This window comes from Cornus florida, unplaced genomic scaffold, assembly GCF_030987335.1.
Source record: "Cornus florida cultivar Cherokee Brave unplaced genomic scaffold, ASM3098733v1 CherokeeBrave_3.0.0_Hap2_Chr11, whole genome shotgun sequence".
Lineage (NCBI taxonomy): Eukaryota > Viridiplantae > Streptophyta > Magnoliopsida > Cornales > Cornaceae > Cornus > Cornus florida.
The window spans coordinates 46,070,028-46,093,465 of record NW_026775581.1 but is presented as its reverse complement, the minus strand read 5'-3'; the positions used below and the strand labels follow the sequence as shown (position 1 = coordinate 46,093,465).

At 34.5% G+C, this 23,438-nt stretch overlaps 3 protein-coding genes and 1 non-coding gene across 4 annotated transcripts; 2 read left to right on the top strand and 2 right to left on the bottom strand.

Annotated features, from left to right (window-relative positions):
* Positions 1-7,983: 7,983 nt before the first annotated feature.
* Positions 7,984-9,962, bottom strand: LOC132286626 (photosynthetic NDH subunit of subcomplex B 4, chloroplastic). The gene is made up of 6 exons (XM_059788986.1): positions 9,744-9,962; positions 9,607-9,651; positions 9,309-9,468; positions 9,131-9,186; positions 8,953-9,024; positions 7,984-8,215 (listed from the first exon to the last, which is right to left on the bottom strand). Exons 1-6 carry the CDS (start codon positions 9,843-9,845, stop codon positions 8,084-8,086), a joined length of 567 nt encoding a protein of 188 aa, XP_059644969.1. The 5' UTR covers positions 9,846-9,962; the 3' UTR covers positions 7,984-8,083.
* Positions 9,963-10,083: 121 nt separating this feature from the next.
* On the top strand, positions 10,084-10,157 carry TRNAI-AAU (transfer RNA isoleucine (anticodon AAU)). The gene has a single exon. It is a non-coding gene; the product is annotated as a tRNA-Ile (tRNA).
* Positions 10,158-12,141: 1,984 nt separating this feature from the next.
* Positions 12,142-18,420, top strand: LOC132286625 (2-hydroxy-palmitic acid dioxygenase mpo1). The gene is made up of 4 exons (XM_059788985.1): positions 12,142-12,728; positions 17,825-17,887; positions 17,974-18,045; positions 18,135-18,420. The coding sequence occupies exons 1-4, from the start codon at positions 12,384-12,386 to the stop codon at positions 18,249-18,251; spliced, it is 597 nt and encodes a 198-aa protein (XP_059644968.1). The 5' UTR covers positions 12,142-12,383; the 3' UTR covers positions 18,252-18,420.
* Positions 18,284-20,168, bottom strand: LOC132286623 (pentatricopeptide repeat-containing protein At1g59720, chloroplastic/mitochondrial-like). The gene has a single exon (XM_059788984.1). It carries the CDS (start codon positions 20,073-20,075, stop codon positions 18,513-18,515), a length of 1,563 nt encoding a protein of 520 aa, XP_059644967.1. The 5' UTR covers positions 20,076-20,168; the 3' UTR covers positions 18,284-18,512.
* Between the last annotated feature and the right edge of the window lie 3,270 nt (positions 20,169-23,438).

Below are 23,438 nucleotides of genomic sequence, written 5' to 3'. Positions count from 1 at the left end.
TTTTTCATTCTGGTTTTGCTAAGGGACTAGTAAAATGTAAGTTTGGGGGTGTGATAAACGTTGAATATTGTATATTCAAGCGCCCTAAATTGCATTAGTTAAGTTCTTTATTTGTATATTTTATGTAGATTATCTTCATTTGTGCATTTTTGTTTATTTTCAGGTTCATTGGCTTAAAAGAAGCAAGAATGATGTTTTGTTGAAATTTTGAATGCAAAGGCACAATGCTGAAGCTTGGCAGCAGTGGAACCTGACTTTTGTCGCCATTTTCGACCTAGCAAACTCAAGAACTGGACTTCTATCATAACATGAAAGATTTAGATCTCTGAATTAGCTTTCTAAATCTACAAATGGTTTGTCATTCGGAGCTTGGAGCAAAGAGTTATGACCTTGTTACCAGAGGTGCGCAGAACTGCCTAGCAACAATGAAATTCTTCCTTGATCTTCATTTTCGACCAATCATCCTTGAGAATTGGATCTCCACCAAAACATGAAGTATTTAAAGCTCTGAATTATCTCTCCAAATCTTCAAACGTTTTGTCATTCAGAGTTCAGAGCGCAAAGTTATGGCTATTTAACCAAAGTAGGTCTGGGCGGAGCAAGTGAAGCATGAAGCTTTTTACACTAAATTCGAGTGCTCGAGGCCTTGCTTCGAGTGCTCAAATTTTGGGCAGATTGTTGTTCGGGAATAGCCCATTGCAGCCACTTGCACTCTACATTTACCAACTTTGGATTTCCCTATTGATGAGGTGGTTGAGGATGTCTTTTGGGGGAGAGAGAGAGGCCTTATCTATAAAAGAGAAGAGAAGGGAGGCCACACAAATGGATGATCCTACATTTTTACAAGATAGAGGAGAGAGAAGAGAGCAAAAAAAGGTGTGTTCTTGAAGCAAAGGAAGGAGCACGAAAATGGAGTCTTTCTTCAAGCTTCCTCCTTCCTCTAGTGTATCAATGGGTAACTAAACTCAATCTAGGGAGGTGATGAAGCCTCCCCTTGTTGTTCATGTTCTAGATTAGGTTCCATTTTGGGGATTTTAATGTATAGATTTTGGTCTTTTCATAGTTTAGAGCATATTACTTCTTGTAATGAACTCTATTATGTTTAAATGATTGATGTAAGTTATTTAGCTTGACTTGATGATTCTTACATTAATCTTATTGCTTGTATTCTCATGGTGACAATGGGGAGAAAACTATGAAATGTTTTCAAGGCATGTTGATAGAAAAATGGATAGTCCATTGCTTAGGAACTTCCTTTGATGGGTTATGCTAGTTTCCTACTTCATGTGCTTTGTCATTTGCTTGAATGCTTGATGGTCTTTAGCTTAAGATAATATATTTGACTCTACATCCTAGTTTAGGTAGTTCAATGTGTTAGCTTTTGAAGGATCATTCTTGTGCCAATTTAATGGATCTCTTAACAAATATATGGTAACTAAGTGTTGTCATGTATTTCTTGACCATTGCATATATTGTCCATCCCCAATTTCGACTTAATCTAGCATGTACTTAGGGTGTAGTGTGAATTCATCTCCTTAGTCTCTCTACATAGATCTCATTCCTTTTCATTTCTTGCATTCTTGTTTTATGCATCTTTACATTCCTAGCTTTAGTGACAAACCAAGCAAACACCCTATTCCCCCTTATCATTCTAAAACGATTCTAGACGCTTAGGTTGCCATAGACTAGCGCAGTCCTAGTGGTTCGACTTACCCGACCAATAGCCCTATTTTACAATAATTCGTGCTATTGCGAAGGTTGATGTAAAATTGACCAACCGACCAACTACAGGAGTTGGAAGGAAGAAGAACAGTGGAATTCGGCTTCACAGGATGCGAGGAAGATGACAAACAGAGGAGAGAGATTAGGGTTCTGTAATTTTACCCCTAAAGGTAAAGTTGAAGGTAATTTTTAACATAAAAATATTAAATGTAATTGTAAATTATGTATTCTGAGGCTGTATAATGTATAAGTGTATGGTGTATTAGTATAAGTGTATGGGGTATTCGTACATTTGGTAAATGAAAATAGTATATCGGTAATTTTTTTGGGTAAATGCTGACTGGGTGGTGACGTGGCAAATGGGCTAAGGTGGTTTCACCTCAGCCCTTGGATGTGCACTGAATCTGCTTCAGTGAGAGGCACACTGGAGCAGATTCGGATCCTAATTATTTAATTACAGTGGTATCTGTAATCCGATGGTTTGGCTAGTGGGTGTGCCATGGTAGGGTTTGACATTCAAGAGCGAATATATATATATATATATATATATATATATATATATATATATAGTTTTAACATGGATTCTTCCCATGATTCTCTCCAAGCATTTTCAAATCTATAGATAAACTATTTAGAAGAAAAAAAATTTCATATTATATTTTTGTTTGGATTAAGTTGAATATAAATTATAACATAGTGGATATAGTTGTACAACGTGATATGTTTATTGAAAAAGCTACAGATCAGTTTTACAATGCATTTCTGTATATATATATATATATATATATATATATATATATATATATATATATATATATATATTGGACAATACATTGGGATCGACTTTTTGGTTCTTAATGTAAATGGCACATGGTAAAAAATAAAATAAAAAAAAAATGGCATATGTAAATACCTGTGATTTAAATTTTTTTAATAAGTTGCTCCATGATAATCAATTTAGACCAATTATATATATATATATATATATATATATATATATAAACTCCAAAATATCCTTATTAAATTTTTATATATAAGTGTTTTTTTAAAAAAAATTTGTTTTAAGGATATTTTAGGTATTTCAGATTTAAAATTTAAAAAGTGTCCTTATTTACTCAATTTGAAAAATGTATGGGGTTTTTTTGAACACTAAGAAAGTTTTTGTACATTTTGTTTATGACAAAGTCTTTTTTTTTTTTTTTTTTTTTTCACACTTTACCCTTTATAATTTTATGGCATATGGACATCCTAGGACTTTTAGTAAAAAAATTAAAAATTATATTGTTGCAACTGTGACAACACTCATAACTCCTTGTAAGACCCACCATGAGTGATGATGTGTCAAAACCTGTATTGTGACAAATAAAATAAAAGAGATTTTGGTGACAAAAAAATAAATATGTTGAAGTTAGTATAAACAAATGTAGAAGGACAAAATAAAAATAAATAAATTACAAGGACAAAGAGGGCATGCCCCTTTTAGTCAGTTATATATCTTGATGGGGCGGTAGCCTTTATCTTAGGATTAGTCACGTTGATGTGGTAGAAGTTGAAGTTCAAGTCTGATTAATCCTAAACTCAATATGAGTTTTTCTATTTTTACTGGCTTCACTGCCTTCGTCCATCACCACTTAACCCTCATCTTTCTTCTTCTCTTTCTCTCTTTATATATATATATATATATATATATACACACCAACCTCCACTTGTGCCACCATCGGGCCTCTTTTTTTCGACCGTTCTATCTCTCGCTATCTGCTCCCTCTCTCGATGTCTCTGCATTTTTCGGTGACCAAGGTGATTCCTTGCCGGTCATCATCATTATGCCAATTTCTGGCATTGAGAGTTGCGCTATGGGTCTTGCGGGCTGTTGGGATTCTCTCCTAGCATGTGTCTAGGTCCGATTATAGTTGGAGTCATTGTGTATTGTCGCCCACGAGCTATCGAGCTCCCGGCTTGAACCTCGTCAAACATAGCCGAGCTGAGCTCGAACTAAATTTTTTAGGCTCGAGTCAAGCTTGAGTAGCCTAATACCTAACCGAGCCAAACTCGAGCATACCATTACTTGGCTCAACTCGGCTCGTTTACAGCCTACAAGCGGCACACACATCTCATCTCAAAATAGGAGGTCTGCCATTAGTTAGGGTATGGAAGCTTATACTATTAGTTAGATTATAATAATATAAAGAAATAAAATAAAAAACTTTAGGGCCTTCTATTGGTTAGGGCACGATAGCCTAAGTTGCTTAAGGCTTCAGTTGGCCCTTTTTTGACGAGTCATATTTTTTTATTTTTTATTTTACTCCAGAAAATGACACACATACTTACTTTTATGATGACTTAAATGCTCAACCTTCCACTTTAAAAAGATGAATAAGTACTGATAGGGAAAAATAAACTAACCTATCTTGACCTAACGATAGAGGCAACTAAGTGTTGACCAGATGTCAAATCTCTTCTACTTTCGAAAGATAATATTTCGTTATCAAGGATAACGATTTCCATTGGATAAATTCCATGGGATAATGACAAATCTTATCAAGGGTAAGATTTCCATGGGATAAGTTCTATAGGATAAGGATTATGATATTCCCTTATCAAGAATAAGGGAAGTGACGATAAATAGGAAGACGACTCGGGAATAAGGTACGACGAAAAAACTATTATTAAATCCCTGCCTTTTTTTTAGATCTTCAGTAACTAACTTGATCGTCGGAGAGCTCTTGGCAGGCACCACACTGGTGCTGTCAAGGTTCATCGATCTTCTCCTTTCTTCCTCGCAGGAAAACGATGTCGTATCAGACCGCATGAATTTCACCCTTAACAGTTGGCGCCGTCTGTGGGAATGACGATTCCCTTGAATCAATTAATTACTCAGTTAGGTATATACGTTTGCGGTCCGGTATAGTTACCGAAGGAACACCGTGGCAGGGATCTGGTCAAAGGGTAGAGTCGGGTGAAAACCTAGACATCCCAAACGACTAGACACGGCTTGTAGTGTTGGAATTGTAGATCCAAACTCTGAGTCAGGGTATGGACCAGTTGATCTAGCAAAATACAGCATTTCTGCAACATCTTGTTCCACCGGTTCAACAAAACTTGCCACGACAAGATCTCTCAAATCCAAACAGAGGTAATGGGAATCTTGAAGAGCAAGATAATCATCCTCCCCAAAATGAAACCGAAGTGGAACAAAGCCAAGTGGGAAACCGACATAGAGAGGTGGTCCACCCATCTCTCCCATGGAGTTCCCGACCTCATAAAGGCACATCTTTCTGTCTTAAGGAAAAGACAAAGAAAGTTACATATTTTGACCTGCAAATCGAGGATCTCAAGGGGAAAATGGAAGATGTAAAGCAGGCTATGAAAGGGAAAGGTCCTACTGCCATAGATGACCTTGTACAAAGGACCAATTTGCCATTCAGCCCCGCTGTTATGAAATGTCCATTGCCTAGCAAGTTCAGGATGCCCTCGTTCGAAAGCTTCGATGGGATTAAAGATCCCCTCGATCACCTGGAAACTTTTCAAGCTTTTATGCATTTGCATGCCGTGCCAGATGCAATCATGTGCCGAGCTTTTCCCACTACACTTAAGGGATCGGCAAGAGTTTGGTTCAATAAGCTAAAGCTAGGAACCATCAACACCTTCGAAGAACTAAGCAAGCAATTTGTGAGCCATTTCATTATAGGTCAGAGGCATAGGAGGCCGGCCACCTACCTGCTTACCATGAAGCAATAGAATGGCGAGTCGATTCGGGAATACATCACCCGATTCAACACAGAGATGTTGCAGGCAGAAGATGTGGATGACAAGGTGGCTTTGATTGCTTTCATAGGAGGACTCCAAACCTCCAGATTCTTGTTCGCCTTATCCAAAGCACCTCCCACCAGCATGGCAGAGTTGTTGATCAGAGCGCAGAAACACATGAACACTGAAGACGCGTTGAATGCACGGAAGGGAAAGAAAGGAGAGGACAAGAAGAGGTCAGCACCTCTCACCAGGGATGAAAATGATACCAGTTATAAGAGATCATTCTTCAACCAAAGCAATAGGACATATAGTGAGGAGGACTCAAATAAGTATACCGACTAACAGTTGTCTCAAAGCTGGAATTAACCTTATCAAGTCATTTAAAATAAAGACTAGGGGCATCTCAGTTCATCATTTCACATGTTGTTTCATTTTCTAATAAAGTCACCATCACCAGTGAGATGGATGACCCTTAATTTCTACGCAATAAAATATTATGTTTTCAGTTACCTACCTATGTGGTAATATCAAGCTCAAAATAATCTATTTATCTCCTTAAAGGAACCAAGGGCCAACAACACATTCTTCTCTTATTAAAGGGACAAGAAGCCAATTACTCCTTCTACACAGAAGGGTGAGATAATTAAAGATTCCTTCATTTACTAGAGAGACGAGACGACTACCTCCTGTATTACAAGGGATGATAATAAGTGTCATGTATTAAAAGGACCTAGGCTGAATGAATCCCGTAATCAATATCCCCGTACTATAAGGGATAGTAAATGAGTGTCTTGTATTATAAAGACCCGGGCTGAGTGAATCTCGTAATCAATATCCCTGTATTATAAGGGATAGTAAATGTGTGTCTTGTATTATAAGGAGCCGGGCTGAGTGAATCTCGTAATCAATATCCCCGTATTATAAAGGGTCCTGTATTATAAAGATCCGGGATGAATGAATCTCGTAATCAATATCCCCTTACTATAAGGGATAAATATCCTGTACTAAAAGGGCTCAGGTTGAATGAATCCCGTAATCAATATCCCCTTACTATAAGGGGTAGTAAATAAAAATCCCTTACTAAAGGGACAAGCTGCGTAAAACTCGTAAAATTTAATTCCCTTATTAAAGGAGTGGTGATCTGAGTGAAGTTCGTACAATTTATTCCCTTACCAAGAGAAGATTACCCAAGGGTACCAAAAATAGTACCCAAGGGAAGAGTACCCAAGGATACTAAAAAGACTACCTGAGGGGAGATTATCCAAGGGAAGAGTGCCCAAGGGAACATTACCCGATTGCAAAGTACTAAAGGGAAGATTACCCATGGGTTAAAAAAAAAAAATTACTGTTCATGTGAACAGTACTGCGGGAATAGTACCCGCGGGTACTGTTCCCAGGGTAAGGAAAAAAAAAAAAAAAAAAAAAAAAAACATTCCCAAAGCTAGACGAGCAAGCTTGGGAATGGGGACAACTGATAGGGAAAAATAAACTAACCTATCTTTACCTAACGATAGAGACAACTAAGTGTTGATCAGATGCCTAATCTCTTCTACTTTTGAAAGATAATATTTCGTTATCAAGGATAACAATTTCCATTGGATAAATTCCATGGGATAATGACAAATCTTATCAAGGGTATGATTTCCATGGGATAAGGATTATGATCTTCCCTTATCAAGAATAAGGGAAGTGACGATAAATAGGAAGATGACTCGGGAATAAGGTACGACGAAAAAACTATTATTAAATCCCTGCCTTCTTTTTAGATCTCCGGTGATTAATTTGATTGTCGGAGAGCTCTTGGCAGGCACCACACCGGTGCTGTCAAGGTTCATCGATCTTCTCCTTTCTTTCTTGTAGGAAAACTGTGTCGTATCGAACCGCATAAATTTCACCCTCAACAAGTACTATTAAATTACGCGGTCTCAAAACCCTTGCACTAGTCATATTTCCCTTCCAAAAATCTCAAAACACTAATACAATGTCCTAATGCGCATTCTAGTTGATAAGGAGAAGATATAACTCAAGTTAATATTTGGTGGTAAAATTCCATAAGCATTCCTAGACATTCAGCTTCAATTTATCACAATTTTAGCATATAAAATACAAATAGTTAAAAAAAAATTATTCTCCAAAGACTGAGTTAAAATTATACAAATTCATAGAACCCTCTTGTTTCTTTTCAGAACTCTAAAAAATGGCTTTCAGAAAACTAAACAAAACAGGTCTATTGTTCAACATTTTGGAGTCCATGTTATATATAATATTTTTCATACGAATGGGAGAAATTTGTTGATACGAAATATTTGCATAACACACAATATTATCTAAAAAACCAAGAAATAAAATTTTTCGCAATGCTATAATTCTATGTTTTTGTTAGAGTTCAAACTATTTCAAGAAGTTAATATCTCCCATAATTACATTGAGTTGATGAAAATGGCCAATGCAAAGCATTTAAGTTTTTATTTTTCCAAAATCAATTTCCACCATTGAATTGTTTTCAGCATATAAAGCAATCATGTAAAGGTTGATGTTATATATACAACATTTGTAGCAAGGTACAAATAAAATTCATATTGGAAAACAAATGCAGACTATAAAACAACAATCACTTAACAAGCTCCTCCTCCTTCTTGCCGGCTTCTTCCAACTCCCTCAGCCCCCCAACTTTCTGCTCAATCTCCTCAATCAGCTCCTCACGCCACAACTCCGCTCTAGCAGATTCTTCAATTGTTTCTTGCTGTGAAACCAAACATTCTTAATCATCATTTTTTTTCAGCTTTCCAAACAAAACTTTTGTACTAAGGTCCTATACAATGTGATGAGATATGGGTGTTTGGAAATTAATATAATTGTGGTATTCATCTTGCACTTGAATACCACATTTTTGTGTTTGAAAGAAATTACTCCAATTACAGAGAAACCTATCAAACTCTTGATCAAGGAAATGTCAACTGCATTATTTTTAAGCTTTTAAAATTAACCCGAAAATTTTGGCAGATGGACTTTATTGAATCTAATATGATCATATAGTTTCAATCACTTATATCTTGTCACAAAACTAAAAAGTTACTTTAGTAGGTTCGATGGCTAAGTGTCACTATTTAATCAGTTGATGATGCAATGTCATCAATGCAACCGATGCAATAAAGTATTTCTCGTGCACTACCCCCTTATCCACCAATAGACACATGCTGTTTCTCTATCCCTCATGCACGAATCGGAAAAATTCTCTCTCAATGGGATTCGAATTCTCGACCTCTAAGATGGAATGTAAGTCTTCTGTTAGGCTAGCTATTCCTTTCTGGTTTGAGAGGAAAAGCATATGATGGATGAAAGTTTGTGAAGTACTTTTAGTGTAAAGAAGTTATGAGTTTCCAATAATTGCCAAAAGTGGATTATAAATTTATATACCACCAATTTAATGAATTTTCTCTTCCAAGACAATGAAAAGCAACAAAGCAAGGCAAGTCATACCTTCTCATAGACCCAATGACCAGTACCATCTCCTCCATCTTTCCTGTAGTCTTCTGAATCATAGAATGGATCCTAAACCATTTTCAATGTTTATCAGAAATAAATACAGAAAAATAAATAATTACTAAGCTCCAACAATGTGAATTACTTATTTAGGTAAAATATGAGAAAGCCTTACTTTTGTGGAACCAAAGAAACAAACTCCCCAACATGTGAACATGACATAAAGAGTATCTATAACCAAAAAAAAATTATAATAAATAAATAAATAGAAGGGTGTATAGATAATTATTCAAATCCCAAACATGCCCAATTTTAAAGAAGTGATATATATATATATATATATATATACTTACAGACATTCTTTATTTGTTCATCATTGAGATGCCAAATAGATTTGTGGGTGATGATATCTCTTTGGCCTTCCATATGCTCAACTAGAACTGCCATCAGTGGCCAATCTGGGAAGGCATTCCCTCTGCTTAAAGAACCTCTTTTGCTCTTTCTTCCTTCAATCTATTACAAAATTCCCAACATTTTATTGATGATCTTAAATATTTTCTGATGACCCATAAACAATCAAAATCAGAAAAAATTACACGCAGTACACACACAGTTCAATTAATGATGAAACTTCAAATATATGCTACTTACTTGAGGCCAACCATTGCCAAAACCAGAGCTTGAACAATTCTTGAGCTGCAAAAGCAGAGAGATATTCAGCCATTCTATATATATATATATATATAATATAATATAATTCAACAACAAATAAGGAAGTGAACTATTACATTTACTGACTTCATCAATGGGTTTGAGTCAAATTTTGTTGTGTGGACAGCACTGTGCATATGTGACTTGATAACTGTGAAGCTCATGATAGCTTCAGCCATTTCAATGAATCCTGCAGAGAGAGGTAGTAATTGTTTTTTCAATTACAAGAGTTTTTTTCGTTATATATATATATTTTCTGTAGTTTAGTGGAGAACTAAGAAGATAAGGAAACCATTTACATATTTTCTGTAGTTTAGTGGAGAACTAAGAAGATAAGGAAACCATTCAAATCCACTACTCGATATCAATAACATCTTTAATAAGATAGATATTATTATTTTGGAAACCTAAAAGCAAGGCCTATTAGCTCAGCTGGTTAGAGCGTCGTGCTAATAACGCGAAGGTCGCAGGTTCGAGACCTGCATGGGCCAGATGTTTTTTATTTTTGTTTTTAAGTTTGGGCTGGGGCATTTTTTTAGTGGGCTTGTTCCGTTTAATAACGTGGGCTACTTTTGTTATTATTGACCAGATCGGCCCATAGAATAGATCTGATGATATTCAGTGGGTAATACTTACCAAATTAAAGTGAAATATATATATATATATAATGTGGGCTATTTTGGTTGTTGACCAGATCGGGCCATAGATTAGATTAAAGGTTTTCAGTGGGCTGACCTGATGATATTCAGTGGGTAATTCTTACCAAATTAAAGTGATGTGTGTGTGTGTGTTTTTTTTACCACTTTGGAAGAAAATATAAAAATTGACCAGTTTGGGTCATGATGCAGACAAGCAAGCTGATCTGGGAATCAGGGTTATACTTATTATTGGTGTGTTCAGTGGAATTTGAATAGGTGGAATTGAGTTTTATTTTATTATGATTAACTAATTCTTAATGACTTAGTCTTAATCCATTTTTGTTCTTTTGGGTGCAAACAATTTTTTAAAGAAGGTGTGTGAGTAAATAGTTGGAGGAATATTTTTTCAAATAATAATAATAATAAAAAAATAAAAAAATTTAAACTTGAGATTTTCTAAGGTAGCAGGACCAAAAATTTTAGTTGATACTCTCTTTTCTAGTTTTTTCTAGTTAATACTCTCTTGCTATATTTGAGAGTATCAAATGTTCAAAAAACTAATTAGTGGCTATACTTTTGGGTCACTTCTGTTGCAACGTTTTTCTTTTAATGGTTTCCGTTACAGAGTTTTGGCTCTCATTTCTTCACAAATCTGGAATTGTTATTCATTTTTCTTGTTTTGCTTTGAGATTTGTATGCCTTTTTTGATTTGGCTTTTTGCCTCTGTATTGTCATTCTGACTTGGCCTATGTGGCTTTGCAATAATTAAAAAAAACAAAAAATCATGTCATGCCTTTAACTATCTATTAGTTGGATAAGTAAATTAGTTATTTAGCCTTATTTGTTTTATAATTATATAAAGCACAAAAAAAAAAAAAAAAAAACCCCCGAAATACCACAATACAACCCTCTCACCGTTTTTCTTTGATTAGGTTTTATTTTTTTCTTTTCTTTTTTGGTAATTTGTAGAGATAATGATATTTTGGGCTTCTTTTTAGTTTACTTAATTAGTCAGGTATTTTTTTTTATTTTTTATTTTTTATTAATATAGATACATGTAATCAATGAAGAAATTTGAGTCACTGTGTTATTTGTCACTTGAAATCTCCATAAATAAAAAACATTTTCATAATAAATATTTATACCGTATTTTACTGATAAAATCCCTCGAAACTGACCGTTTGACTGTAAACTTTTTCATAATAAATTTTTATATTATATTTTACTGTGCATTAATATTGGAGATTTGATACCATTCAACACATTTAGAAAAAATAAAAATAAATCCCTCCACCGAGTCATTCACTTGAAATCTCCATAAATCTAGAATTTTTTCATAATAAATTTTTATATTATACTTTACTTTGCATTTACATCGAGATCTAATACTATATAACTCATTTATAGAAAAAAAATAAATCCCTCCCGACCGATTACTTGTGTTATTTGTCACTTGAAATTTCATTAAATCTAGAAATTTTTTATATTATATTTTACAAGCAAAATGAAAAATTACTCTTTTTTTAAAAAATAATAAAATTCCTAACACGTAATTATCATGTGTCTCACAAAATTATAATTCACAATAATAATTGTGGTGTGAATTCACTCAAGTAGTGAGTGTCCAAATATAATACCTCCGACATCAGTCACGCGATGGTAATGTAGATAAATATTGCACCATGATTACAACCTAATATATTTGTAACGGGGTAGAGTAACGTAGGAACATTCATCTCTGCGCGTCCAGATTAATAAATAAATTAATTAATTAATTAAATAAAAACTCTTAAGCGCGTATTTTAGAGAGTAATAGCCTACAAGTGCGTGTTTTAGACTTATCAACTTATTTTATTTTTTATTTTTAAGTTCATCGCTATCCTCGAGAACCACAAAATTCAATTCCAATGGTCCAATGAATAAGGTATTCGGCTCTGGATTTGAATTTTCCTGTTGTCGCACTTCTATAAATATACCCAATTCTTTATTCTTCATTTACTCGAATACCCCCACCTTGTCCACCAGGAAAAACTAGAATTTTCTCGCCCACCGAACCCTTTTCTTTCTCGGGAAAATCCAATGGGAAATATGGGATTGTTTGATCTGGAGAAGCACTTTGCCTTCTATGGGGCATATCACAAAAACCCAGTGAATATCTTCATACACATGTTGTTTGTGTGGCCAATCTTCTTCACTTCTCTTGTTCTTTTCTATTTCACACCTTCTGTCTACTACCTGAACTGCCCATTTCAGTGCAGTCATGGATTGGCTCTCAACTTTGGCTTCTTCTTTGCCTTGATCTATGCTTTGTTCTATGTGTGTTTGGACAAGAAAGCTGGTTCTTTGGGTGCTTTAATCTGTCTAGTCTGTTGGGTTGGGAGTAATTTTCTTGCTAGAAATCTCGGATATTCTCTGGCTTGGAAGGTAAAGTTTTCTGTCATCAATTTTATTTTATTATTTTTATTAGTTTTTGTTAATGAATGTTATGCGAGTTTTGTTTTTGATGTCTTTAGTTTTAATGAATCTCATTTGGGTTTTGTCTATGAAACACTGATTAGGTATTCATAATCTGAAAATAAAACCAAATCAATTGTTGTAGTGGTAATTATTATTTCATTTGTTCAATTAGATAGTAGTGCTGTTTAGATCACTAATTTGTTTGATCATATGAATTGTGTATTGGATGTTCATAATGGGCAAATAAGTCAAATTATGCTAGAAACATTTGAATGCGATTCTAGGAGTTTTAACATATGTTTGTATTGTGGATTCTTTGTTTGAAAAGTAGTTAGTGCCATGTTTTCAGGTAGGTGTGAATTTAATGTACAAGGGGGCAATATAAAAACTCAGTGCTGGCCAGACAGCAACTGAATGATCCTGTTACAATCCTATGATGGCCCTACTGCGATTTTACTACAATCCTACCCCTCTATGATTATTAATAGAATCTGGATTGATCAAATAAGTTTGAATCATAGGATTGCGCAATCATACTATTCAAATTGTGATTTTGGTTGCCACGATGCCTTTAAGGTTGTTGTTTGCAACACCATAGAATAGGATAAACAGAGGCAACATGTACCTCTGACAGGGTGCATTAAACACATCATGTGGCCCTTTGAATTGTCACCCATTCCCCTGATACTGGTTTATGATGTTATGATCTTTTTTTTGCAAAACCCTTCCAAAATATGTGCATCGTATAAAGTAGATCTTTGAACTCCCGCTTAAGTAGAGGGGAGGTCAATGTGATTTACCCTAAATTAGAGAATCGAGTGAGGATGAGTACGATTTAAAATTGTTAATCCCCGACACAACCTGATTTAGTTAAGAGCAAGTGTATCATAAGGTTGCTCTCATATTTCAATCATGATTCTCCTCTAAATTAGCTTATTTTGAACACGGAAAATAATGCACAATCCACATACTATTAGCTTATGTTGTACCAAAAGAAAGCCTCAAGTGAGGGGGCATGTTGAAGGATTTAAATATTAATATCACACCCTCTCTAACAGCCAAAGCTTTTAGAGTAGTTGGTTGTTAACACATGCAACCCATTTTATTGAGATATAATTATGCAACAACTTTACTTCAAAAATGGAAGACATTTGCATCCGTGTTGCATTGTAATTGTAATGGATGGAGTAGTCTAAAAACCTCAACTCTTGAGCATGCCTTATCAAATATTTTATGGAGTAATGTGACACAATAGCGTGTTTTAGACATAACCACTTTTTACTTTGTCTTGACATTCTAGTGAAGCAGTATTCAATTCCAATGGATAAGTAGGCTCTGGTTTTGATTTTCTCTGTTGTAGCCGCCTTCTTCAAATACCCAATCTTATTCTTCAACTCCTCGAATTCTCCGTTTTCCTTCCTTTTCTCTCTTCCTTATCCACCAATCCTCGAACTCTAGACCTGGAGGCCATAAGAGGACCAGTGTTTTCCTTCCTTTTCTCTCACAGCTTTGCCAGAAAAAACTTAAACTTTCTCGACGACTGAACCCTTTATTTTCATGAGAAAATCCAATGGGTAAGATGGGATTGTTTGATCTTGAGAAGCACTTTACTTTCTACGTGGCATGTCATAGCAACCCAGTGAATATCTTCATACACATGTTATGAAAACTAGATAGTGCCATGTTTTCAGGTAGCTGTGAATTTAATGTACAAAGGGGGCAATATAACAAATTATGTTGCTGGGCCAGACAGCAACTGAATGATCCTATTACAATCCTATGGTGGCCCTATGGCGATTTTACCGCCAATCCTACCCGTCTATGATTATTAGTAGAATCTGGATCGATCAAATAAGTTTGAATCATTGGATTTGCGCAATCATACTATTCAAATTGTGATTTTGATAACCACGATGCCTTTAAGGTTGTTGTTTGCAACACCATAGGATAGAACAAACAGAGGCAACATGTACCTCTGACATGGTGCATTAAACACATCACGTGGCCCTTAGAATTGTAGTCATTTTGATGTAGTTTTTCACCAAAATCCCCCTGATGCTGGTTTGTAATGTCATGATCATTTTTTTGCAAAACTCTTCCAAAATATGTGCATCATATAAAGTAGAACTTTGTACTCCCACTTAAGTAGAGGGGAGGTCAGTGTGATTTACCCTAAATTAGAGAATCAAATGAGGATGACTACTACGATTTAGAATTGTTAATCACAGACACAACCTGATTTAGTTAAGAGCAAGTGTATCAGAAGGTTGCTCTCATATTTCAACCATGAGTTCTCCTCTAAATTAGCTTATTTTGAACACGGAAATTAATGCACAATCCACATACTATTAGCTTATGTTGAACCAAAAGAAGGCCACACGTGAGGGGGCGTGCTGAAGGATTTAAAGATTAATGTTGCATCCTCTCTAACAGCTAAAACTTTTAAAGTAGTTGGTTGTTAACACATACAACACATTTTATTGAGATATAATTATGCAACAGCTTTACTTAAAATAATGCAAGTCATTTGCATCCGTGTTGCATTGTAATCGTAATGGATGGAGTAGCTTAAAAACCTTCAACTCTTGAGCGTGTCTTAGCAAATATTTTATGGAGTAATACCCTATAATAGCGTGTTTTAGACATCACTACTTTTTACTTTGTTTTGACATTCTAATGAAGCAGTATTCAATTCCAATGGATAAGTAGTTACTGGCTTTGATTTTCTCTGTTGTAGCCTTCTTCTTCAAATACCCAAACTCATTCTTCAGCTCCTCGAATTCCCTCCTTGTTTTTCTTCCTTTTATCTATTCTCTATCCACCAATCCTTGAACTCTAGACCTAGAGGCCATAAGAGGGCCAGTGTTTTCCTTCCTTTTCTCTCCCAGCTTTTCCTGAAAAAAGTTAAACTTTCTTGCTGACTAAACCCTTTATTTTCACGAGAAAATCGCATGGGAAAGATAGGATTGTTTGATTTTGAGAAGCACTTTACTTTCTATGGCGCATGTCACACCTCAAATTCTCTCTCACTTTCTATGGGGCATGTCACTTTACTTTTTCTCTGTCTCATCTGTTGGCTTGCGAGTTATTTTCTTGCTAGACATCTCGGATTCTCTCTCGCTTGGAAGGTAAAGCTTTCTGTTATCAACTATGAAAAAAAAAAAAAGAAGCTTTCTGTTATCAATTTTAGCTTATGTGAGTTTTGACTGTTTTATGTACTTATATTTTAATGATTCTCATTTGGGTTTTGTCTATGAAGCACGGATTAGGTGTTAATTATCTGAAAATAGAACCATATCAATTGTTTTTGTGAGAAAAATAAAGGAATTAATTAGAGATATTATTTTCAACTTTCTGTTCTCTTAAAGTTAACCTTGCCTTTTATTTGTGTTGTAGTGGTAATTATTATTTCGCTTGTTTAATTTGATAGAGCTTATGAAGCACAAACACTTCTATGAGGTGTCGTGTCGTGTTGGACACCGTATCGGACACCCACATTTTATGGACACTCCCGGATACATCTCCGACACTTCATGAACATATGGATGATTTAAAAATAATTTTTATTATCTCAGACACTTTTTTTTTTTGATAAGTATATTATCCCGGACACTTGGTCAACACATTCTGGACACTTGACAACATATCCCACACACTTTCTTATATAATATATATATATATATATATATTTTTTGATATTCAAATAGCTTCAACCTTCAAAGTTATTTAATTTAATTATAGAAATTAGAAAGTAGTTAAAGTTCTATAATTGTCTTATCCAATAGATATATAAATGAAAACTTGTATTTATAAAAGTAGTGCCCGTGTCCTACGTTTTTTAGAATTTGATGTGTCGTTGTATCTGTGTCGTCCCGTGTTCATGTCCGTTTCCATGCTTCTTAGGATAGAGCTTTTGATTTGTTTGGGTTTAAAAAACTAATTTGGTTGATTATATGAAATGTGAATTGAATGTTGATCATGGGCAAATAAGTCAAATCATGCTAGAAATATTTGAAAAGTGATTCTAAGAGTTTTAACATTTGTCTCTATTGTGAATTCTTTGTTTGGAAACTAGATAGTGCCATGTTTTCAGGTAGGTGTGACTTTAATGTACAAGGGAGCAATATAGAAATGCAGTTGCTGGGCCAGAGTGCCAGACAGCAACTGAACAATCCTATGATGGCCCTACGGTGATTTTACCACAATCCTACCCCTCTATGATTTTTAGTATAATCTGGATTGATCAAATCAGCTTGAATCATAGGATTGTGCAATCCTACTATTCAAAATGTGATTTTGATAGTTATGATGCCTTTAAGGTTGCTGTTTGCAACACCATAGAATAGACTAAACAGAGGCAACATGTACCTCTGCCAAGGTGCATTAAACACGCCTTGTGGCCCTTAGAGTTGTGTTTGGTGTAGATTTTCATTAAAATCCCTGTGATGCAGTTATTATGATGTTACGTAGCTGTTGGCTCTGAACTCTGAAGGAATTGCAACAGAATCATTTCGTTGCAAAACCCTTCCAAAAGAGAAACCATAGGAATCTGCTAACTAAAAGTGCGGATGTGTATTAGAAGTCCTCTTAACACAAGATTTAGGCTAAAAAAAAAATCACCAATGGATAAAGTTCGTATTTCTTTCCAATTTAGAGAATTATAGAAAATGCCTTCCATACCAATGTTAGAAGTAGGCATGATTAAATTGAATTGCAGTCGCTCACAATCCCTTCATGATAATCTCATAAATGTAATGGCTGGAAAAAAAACATAGCCCAATGCATCTCCTTTCACGATGCACCAAAAAACTTTGGCTGACCGAAACCTCATTTAAGCAGAAACGTGACGTTGGCTAAGTTGGTTCCTCCAGAAAGTTAAATACTCATTTATCTGAGGTGTGAGTTCATTGAGTCAGTAACATTTATTTTCAAATTCATTGCTACAAATTAATGTATATTCATCTGTTTCCTCAAATATGTAAATTTAGCTGTGAGATGTGTTTTCAGAATAATTTTCTCTTCTAAATATTTAGCTCTCATGTTTTAGTACGACTATATTTCAGGTTGTTCTTGCAGCACAGCTGTTCTGTTGGACTGGACAGTTTATAGGCCACGGTGTGTTTGAGGTAAGCTATTACTATGTAATTTGGAGCACAATTCATTTCTTCCGTATATCATTTGGATAATAAATCTAGTTTATTATATTTTGTAGAAACGAGCACCAGCTCTTTTGGACAACCTTGTTCAAGCCTTCTTAATGGCTCCTTTCTTTGTATTACTTGAGGTAAGTTCTGCAATTCTCTTAATGGATGATGCCTCCTTGTCGAGTATTATTATTAAGTTGGATATGCTGTTATTGTTGGTTTCTTGCAGGCTCTTCAAACGTTCTTTGGTTACGAACCATATCCAGGATTTCATGCAACTGTAAAAGCAAAGGTAGATGCTGAGATCAAGGAATGGCAGGAGACGAAACAGAAGAAAATTTCGTAGCTTGATCTAATTGATGTTTTATTTGATCGTAGTTTGTACTTGCCAAAAAAAAAAAAAATGATCACTGTTTGTGCTAAGTTTCTGTAAACAAAGAGAGGAAGTGGATTGTGCAATACCAATCCGTGTACACACATGAAATATTAATAAGATCTTCTCAACTTCTTAATCAGAGTTCATGAATATCACTCTACTTTGATTTCTCTCTGTGGTGTGGATCAAATAATGATCATTTGAATGTAACTAGCGTAAGTGTGAGACTTCCTATAAAGGGAAGCTGGATTGGTGGTCTGTATCCATCCTTAACCTCGTATTGTGATGAATACCAATGATGCTATAACCAGGTTTTGGCTTTTGAACTCCCCTGTCCATCATTGATTTTCTCACTTTCATCGTGTCGCTCCACTGGCCTGCACTTGCATACATGTTTGCAAGAAGAACATAGTCACTGCTGTGATCTGGTTCCAAGTCCAAAAGGTGTCTCCTCACCTGCTCCCCCAATTCAACATTTCCATGCAACCGGCATGCAGCCATTAAAGTCCTCCATACGACGGCATTGCAGTCTATTGGCATGCTCTTTATCAACTGATAAGCCGCCTCCACGAACCCAGCTCGACCCAAAATATCCACCATGCACCCATAATGCTGTATGGTTGGCTGGACATTGTAGTCCTTCATCATGCTATCGAAGTACCTTCTCCCTTCTTCAACCAGACCTCCATGGCTACAAGCACTCAACACTCCCAAGAACGTGACATCATTTGGCTTCTGAAGCTTCTCTTCTAACATTTTCGAGAAGAGTTGCAGTGCCTTATCTGCATGACCGTGCCTTGCCAACCCTAAAATCATCGTATTCCACGACACTATGTTCCTTTGATTCATTTTATTGAATGTCCCATATGCTTCTTCAACCGCTCCACACTTTGCATACATGTCGATCAGTGAATTAGAGACCGAAACAATGTCAATGTAGGTATGTTGGTTAATAAATGAATGAACCCACCTCCCAAGATGCAATGCCCCCAATGCAGAGCATGCCGAGAGGGTCACAACCAATGTGGCCTCATCAGGTTCTACGCCGAGTTGCAACAGTCGCCAAAACAGCTCAAGTGCTTTCTTATACTCCCCACAATTCACATGGCAATCAATAATTGTATTCCAAGCTACAAGGTTTGAGCTGGGCATTTCTTCAAACAGTTGGCGTGCAGTGTCAATGTCCCTTAACATGCCATACACGTGAATGAGAGTATTCCTCACATAGACATGAGTTTCTAGACCATGTTTAAGAGTATTACAATGTATTTGCTTTCCCAATACAAGTGATCCTAACTGCCCACTAACTTTGAGCAAGAAAGAGAAAGTGAAGTTGTCTGCTACCTCTCCTCTCTCTTGCATTCTGTTATAGTACTCAAAAACTTTTCCCACTTGACATGTCCTCCCAAATCCTCTAATTATTGTGTTCCAGAGAAACCCATCTGGGTTTTCGATCTTTTCAAAAACCGAGACAGCGTAATCCATTGAACCTCGCTCAGAAATGGCACAGAAGGCAATGATTTTGCCTACAACGAAGAGGTTTTGAGCAAAGCCAGTTTGTATAACATGGGCATGAATTTGCTCTACATGTTTCATTGTGGAACAGTGTTTGAACAAAGAAAGAAGTGTTTGCACTTTTGAATTGATGAAAACTTCATTAAGGTTTTCAGATTTAGTTGTTGTGTGTGAATGGAAAGGACAGAGATTGAGAATTGACAAAGGCAGTGCAATGAGGGACAGTTTTTTTTTGGTTTGGTGTGATTTTAGGCAGTTGATGAAGTAGTTACTGAACATAACTATAGAATTCCAAAGGGGTGGTCATGAAAGTCACAACCCACCCACTTAAATTGGCTCCTTCTTAGCAACTGTTGATTCCATTGCTTTGAAGTGTTGCCATCATTGATTGAGAGCTTTTTGTATGTGTATTAACAAACTGATAAAAATATGAGGTGCTGATGGAAGGATCACAAGAGGGCCCATGGATTTTGATATTCTTGGTTTATCCATCTTAATGATTTGTTGGTTGGTCCACCTGTCTTTTGGTCTAATCCCAAATGTAATTCCAAATTTAGCTCACCTGCCCACTTTATATATTTATTCTTTATTTTATTATTATTATTATTATTATTTTTTTGTCCACAAATACCACACATTTCATCACCGGACAAAACCAAACATACACCAAACATAAAGAAATACTTTGAGAGGCCAAAGAGAATTCAAATTTTCAGACTTCCAAGAGGCGAACCGAAAGCCTTATCATTAGACTGTTTTTTTTTTTTTTTTTTAACAAAAAACTTACAAACTCCTTTCCCCTTGTAGATATTTGAACTCTCAATTCTTACTTTGAAAGGTAAGGGAGATATCACTATATCATAAAATTATGGTTAATTTCCTTAACTTTCATTTATCCACTCTTGTAATTTATTTATTTTTTATTTTTTCCTTTGTAATCACCCTTAACAATTTTTTTTTTTTTTTTTTCAATTGATAAAATGAATGTTGTTGGAGTATTTGTTAAATCATAGAAACAAACCTAATAATTCCGGATACTAATAGTAAATAGAGTATTCTTTGATTTATTATCAAATACATGCAATCTCTTGCTCGATTTCTTATTCATTAGGTCATTATTGGATCAAACACTCAAGACAACGCTTCGAAAGTGTCAAGTCTTGTGAAGGAGCCATCACCCAAAAAAATCCAAAATGTCAATAAAAAGATGTGTCAGGTGACGCGTCTGCCCATTCCCCTTGAAATGGATAGGCCAATTAAATTATGGTGGCATAGTATTTGAATATGTACATTGTGTTTTAATATTATAGTACTGTAAGTATTTCTTATTATACAGTTTAATATTTGGGAATGTGGCTACTATCCTTATCTTAGCGCAAACCTTTGGCCTACTGTGAATTAAATAAAAAATGTAATTGAAATTCCATTCTAGAGTAGTCACATTACATTAATTTTAAATCTCTAGACTCTCTAAGTTCAAGCATCACCAGAGAAATAAGCTAGCAACGTGTGCACTGAGAAGACAATAGTGTGTGTGTGTCAGATTACTTTTTGATAATGTTGATGACATGTTCTTGAACTATAATTTATATATATATTATAGTCCTATATTATTGTTGTTGTTAGTATAATTTATAACTAATGTGGTTGTAACTAATGTTTGGCGAATTTTCTACCTTTTGAATTTCTCTGGACTTTTTTTTTCGGGTATAATTAAGGTTTTATTTGGATAAACAGAAAAAAAGAAAAAGAAAAGAAATGATAGCATTACTAATGAGAAAAAAGAAAAGAAACAAAGAGATATCAATAATCACTATTTATATTTGGATAAATTATAAAGAAAAAGATAATATTATTGATTGAAAAAAGTAGCCAGATGAAAGAAAAGAAGAGGAAGATAATTTACAACCAAATTACTTTTATTATTATTATTTTTATAAAATGTAATAAGATGTGACTTAAATATCATAACAATTTTCTTCTTTTAATTATTGAAAGTATTTTCGTAATTATGAAAACATCAATTAACTTGTTATTATTTCTCTCCAAATATTTTTATTTTTTGAAGAACAACAAGTGAAGAATTCGGCGAGAGATACTATTCTTCTAAATCTCTCCAAATCATTTCCTTTCTCTCCTCAATGGCAATGATGCAATTCAAATATAAAAATCACTGTCTTCTCTCTTTTCTCTTCAAATCATTCCAATTCTATCAATCCAAACGGAGCCTAATTGAGAATAAAATAAATAAAGTTTTTTTTTTTTTTTTTTTTTTTTTTTTTTTTTTGGCATAATAAATAAAGAGTTAAAAAAGAAAAATGAGGGCATAATATTTTGAATTACTAGCAAATCACATTTTCAATCTATGTCTAACACATTATGATCATACTAATTTTTTCTTGATTATTTTCTTTTTCTACTCAAAGCATTGAAGGGATTTTCACCATTTTTGCTTTCACAAGATCTCTCACACACACGTAGAGAAATGCGTGTGTGTGTGTGAGAGAGAGAGAGAGAGAGTTAATATGATAGAATGAACCAGACAAGAACTACTACATCACACAGATCCGGTATATTCCATCATAATGTAAGTTTAATACAACTTCCAAGCATGAGTTGAAAAATAGATACTAATATATTAGGGCAATATATATTGTATCATCTTAGGAATTAAAAAATATATATAGATTCTATATGTACGACCTATCGTGAAAATATGATTAATAAGTGAAATGATTTGACAAAGGATACTATATATTATAAGTACTGTACGTATAAAAAACAAAAAATGATGACATGGGTGACTTATTCCGTATCTTTTTCGTTGATTTTTCTTAATTTTTAAACCTTGCTAATAAAATACAATAGAAAGAATGAGAGATCTCGAATGATCTTATCACGACCCTTTCTTTGTTGCTTTTTGTTCTATAATTGACAACTAAATATTAACAGAATAAAAAACTAGAATTAATTTATTTTTTACGATATGAAATTGTAAAAATTTATTATAATAACTTCTATAAAATATATAAAAAAAATTCATAATTGTCAATGCATGTGAAAATGAAAGATTGTGCTATGTTTGGTTGGAAGGATAGAGGATGAAGATTGAAGTATCCCTAGAATACCCCTAGTTTTCAAAAAGGATAAAATGCGAATTTAAATTTAATTTATGTGCATTTTGTTTTATCAATGGGAATTTGACTTATGTGTGTAATTGTGATTTTATGTAAATTAATTATTTATTTGTGTTGACTGATTTGTTGAATTATAATTATTTATTTGTTTGACTTTATTTATTTATTTTAATTGTAATTATTTATTTGCTTGACTTTATTTGTTTTGTTTTAAAGGTATTTATTTAAATTCCAATTACAATTGTGTTGTAGGGTGGACGTAATTGTTTAGTCATTAGTTTAATACATCGTTTGAGTTATAATTAAGTTTAGGGTTTATGTTATAATTAGGTTAGCCGACTTATAATGAGTCGTGGAATTAGGATTAGGGTTTAGCAGGCACCTATATATATATATATATATATATATATATATATATATATATATAAAAGACAGTATGATCTGCTAGGTTGAAAACGCTATTCACGACATAGTATCTTGAGAGGAAAAACAGAGAGAAGCTGCA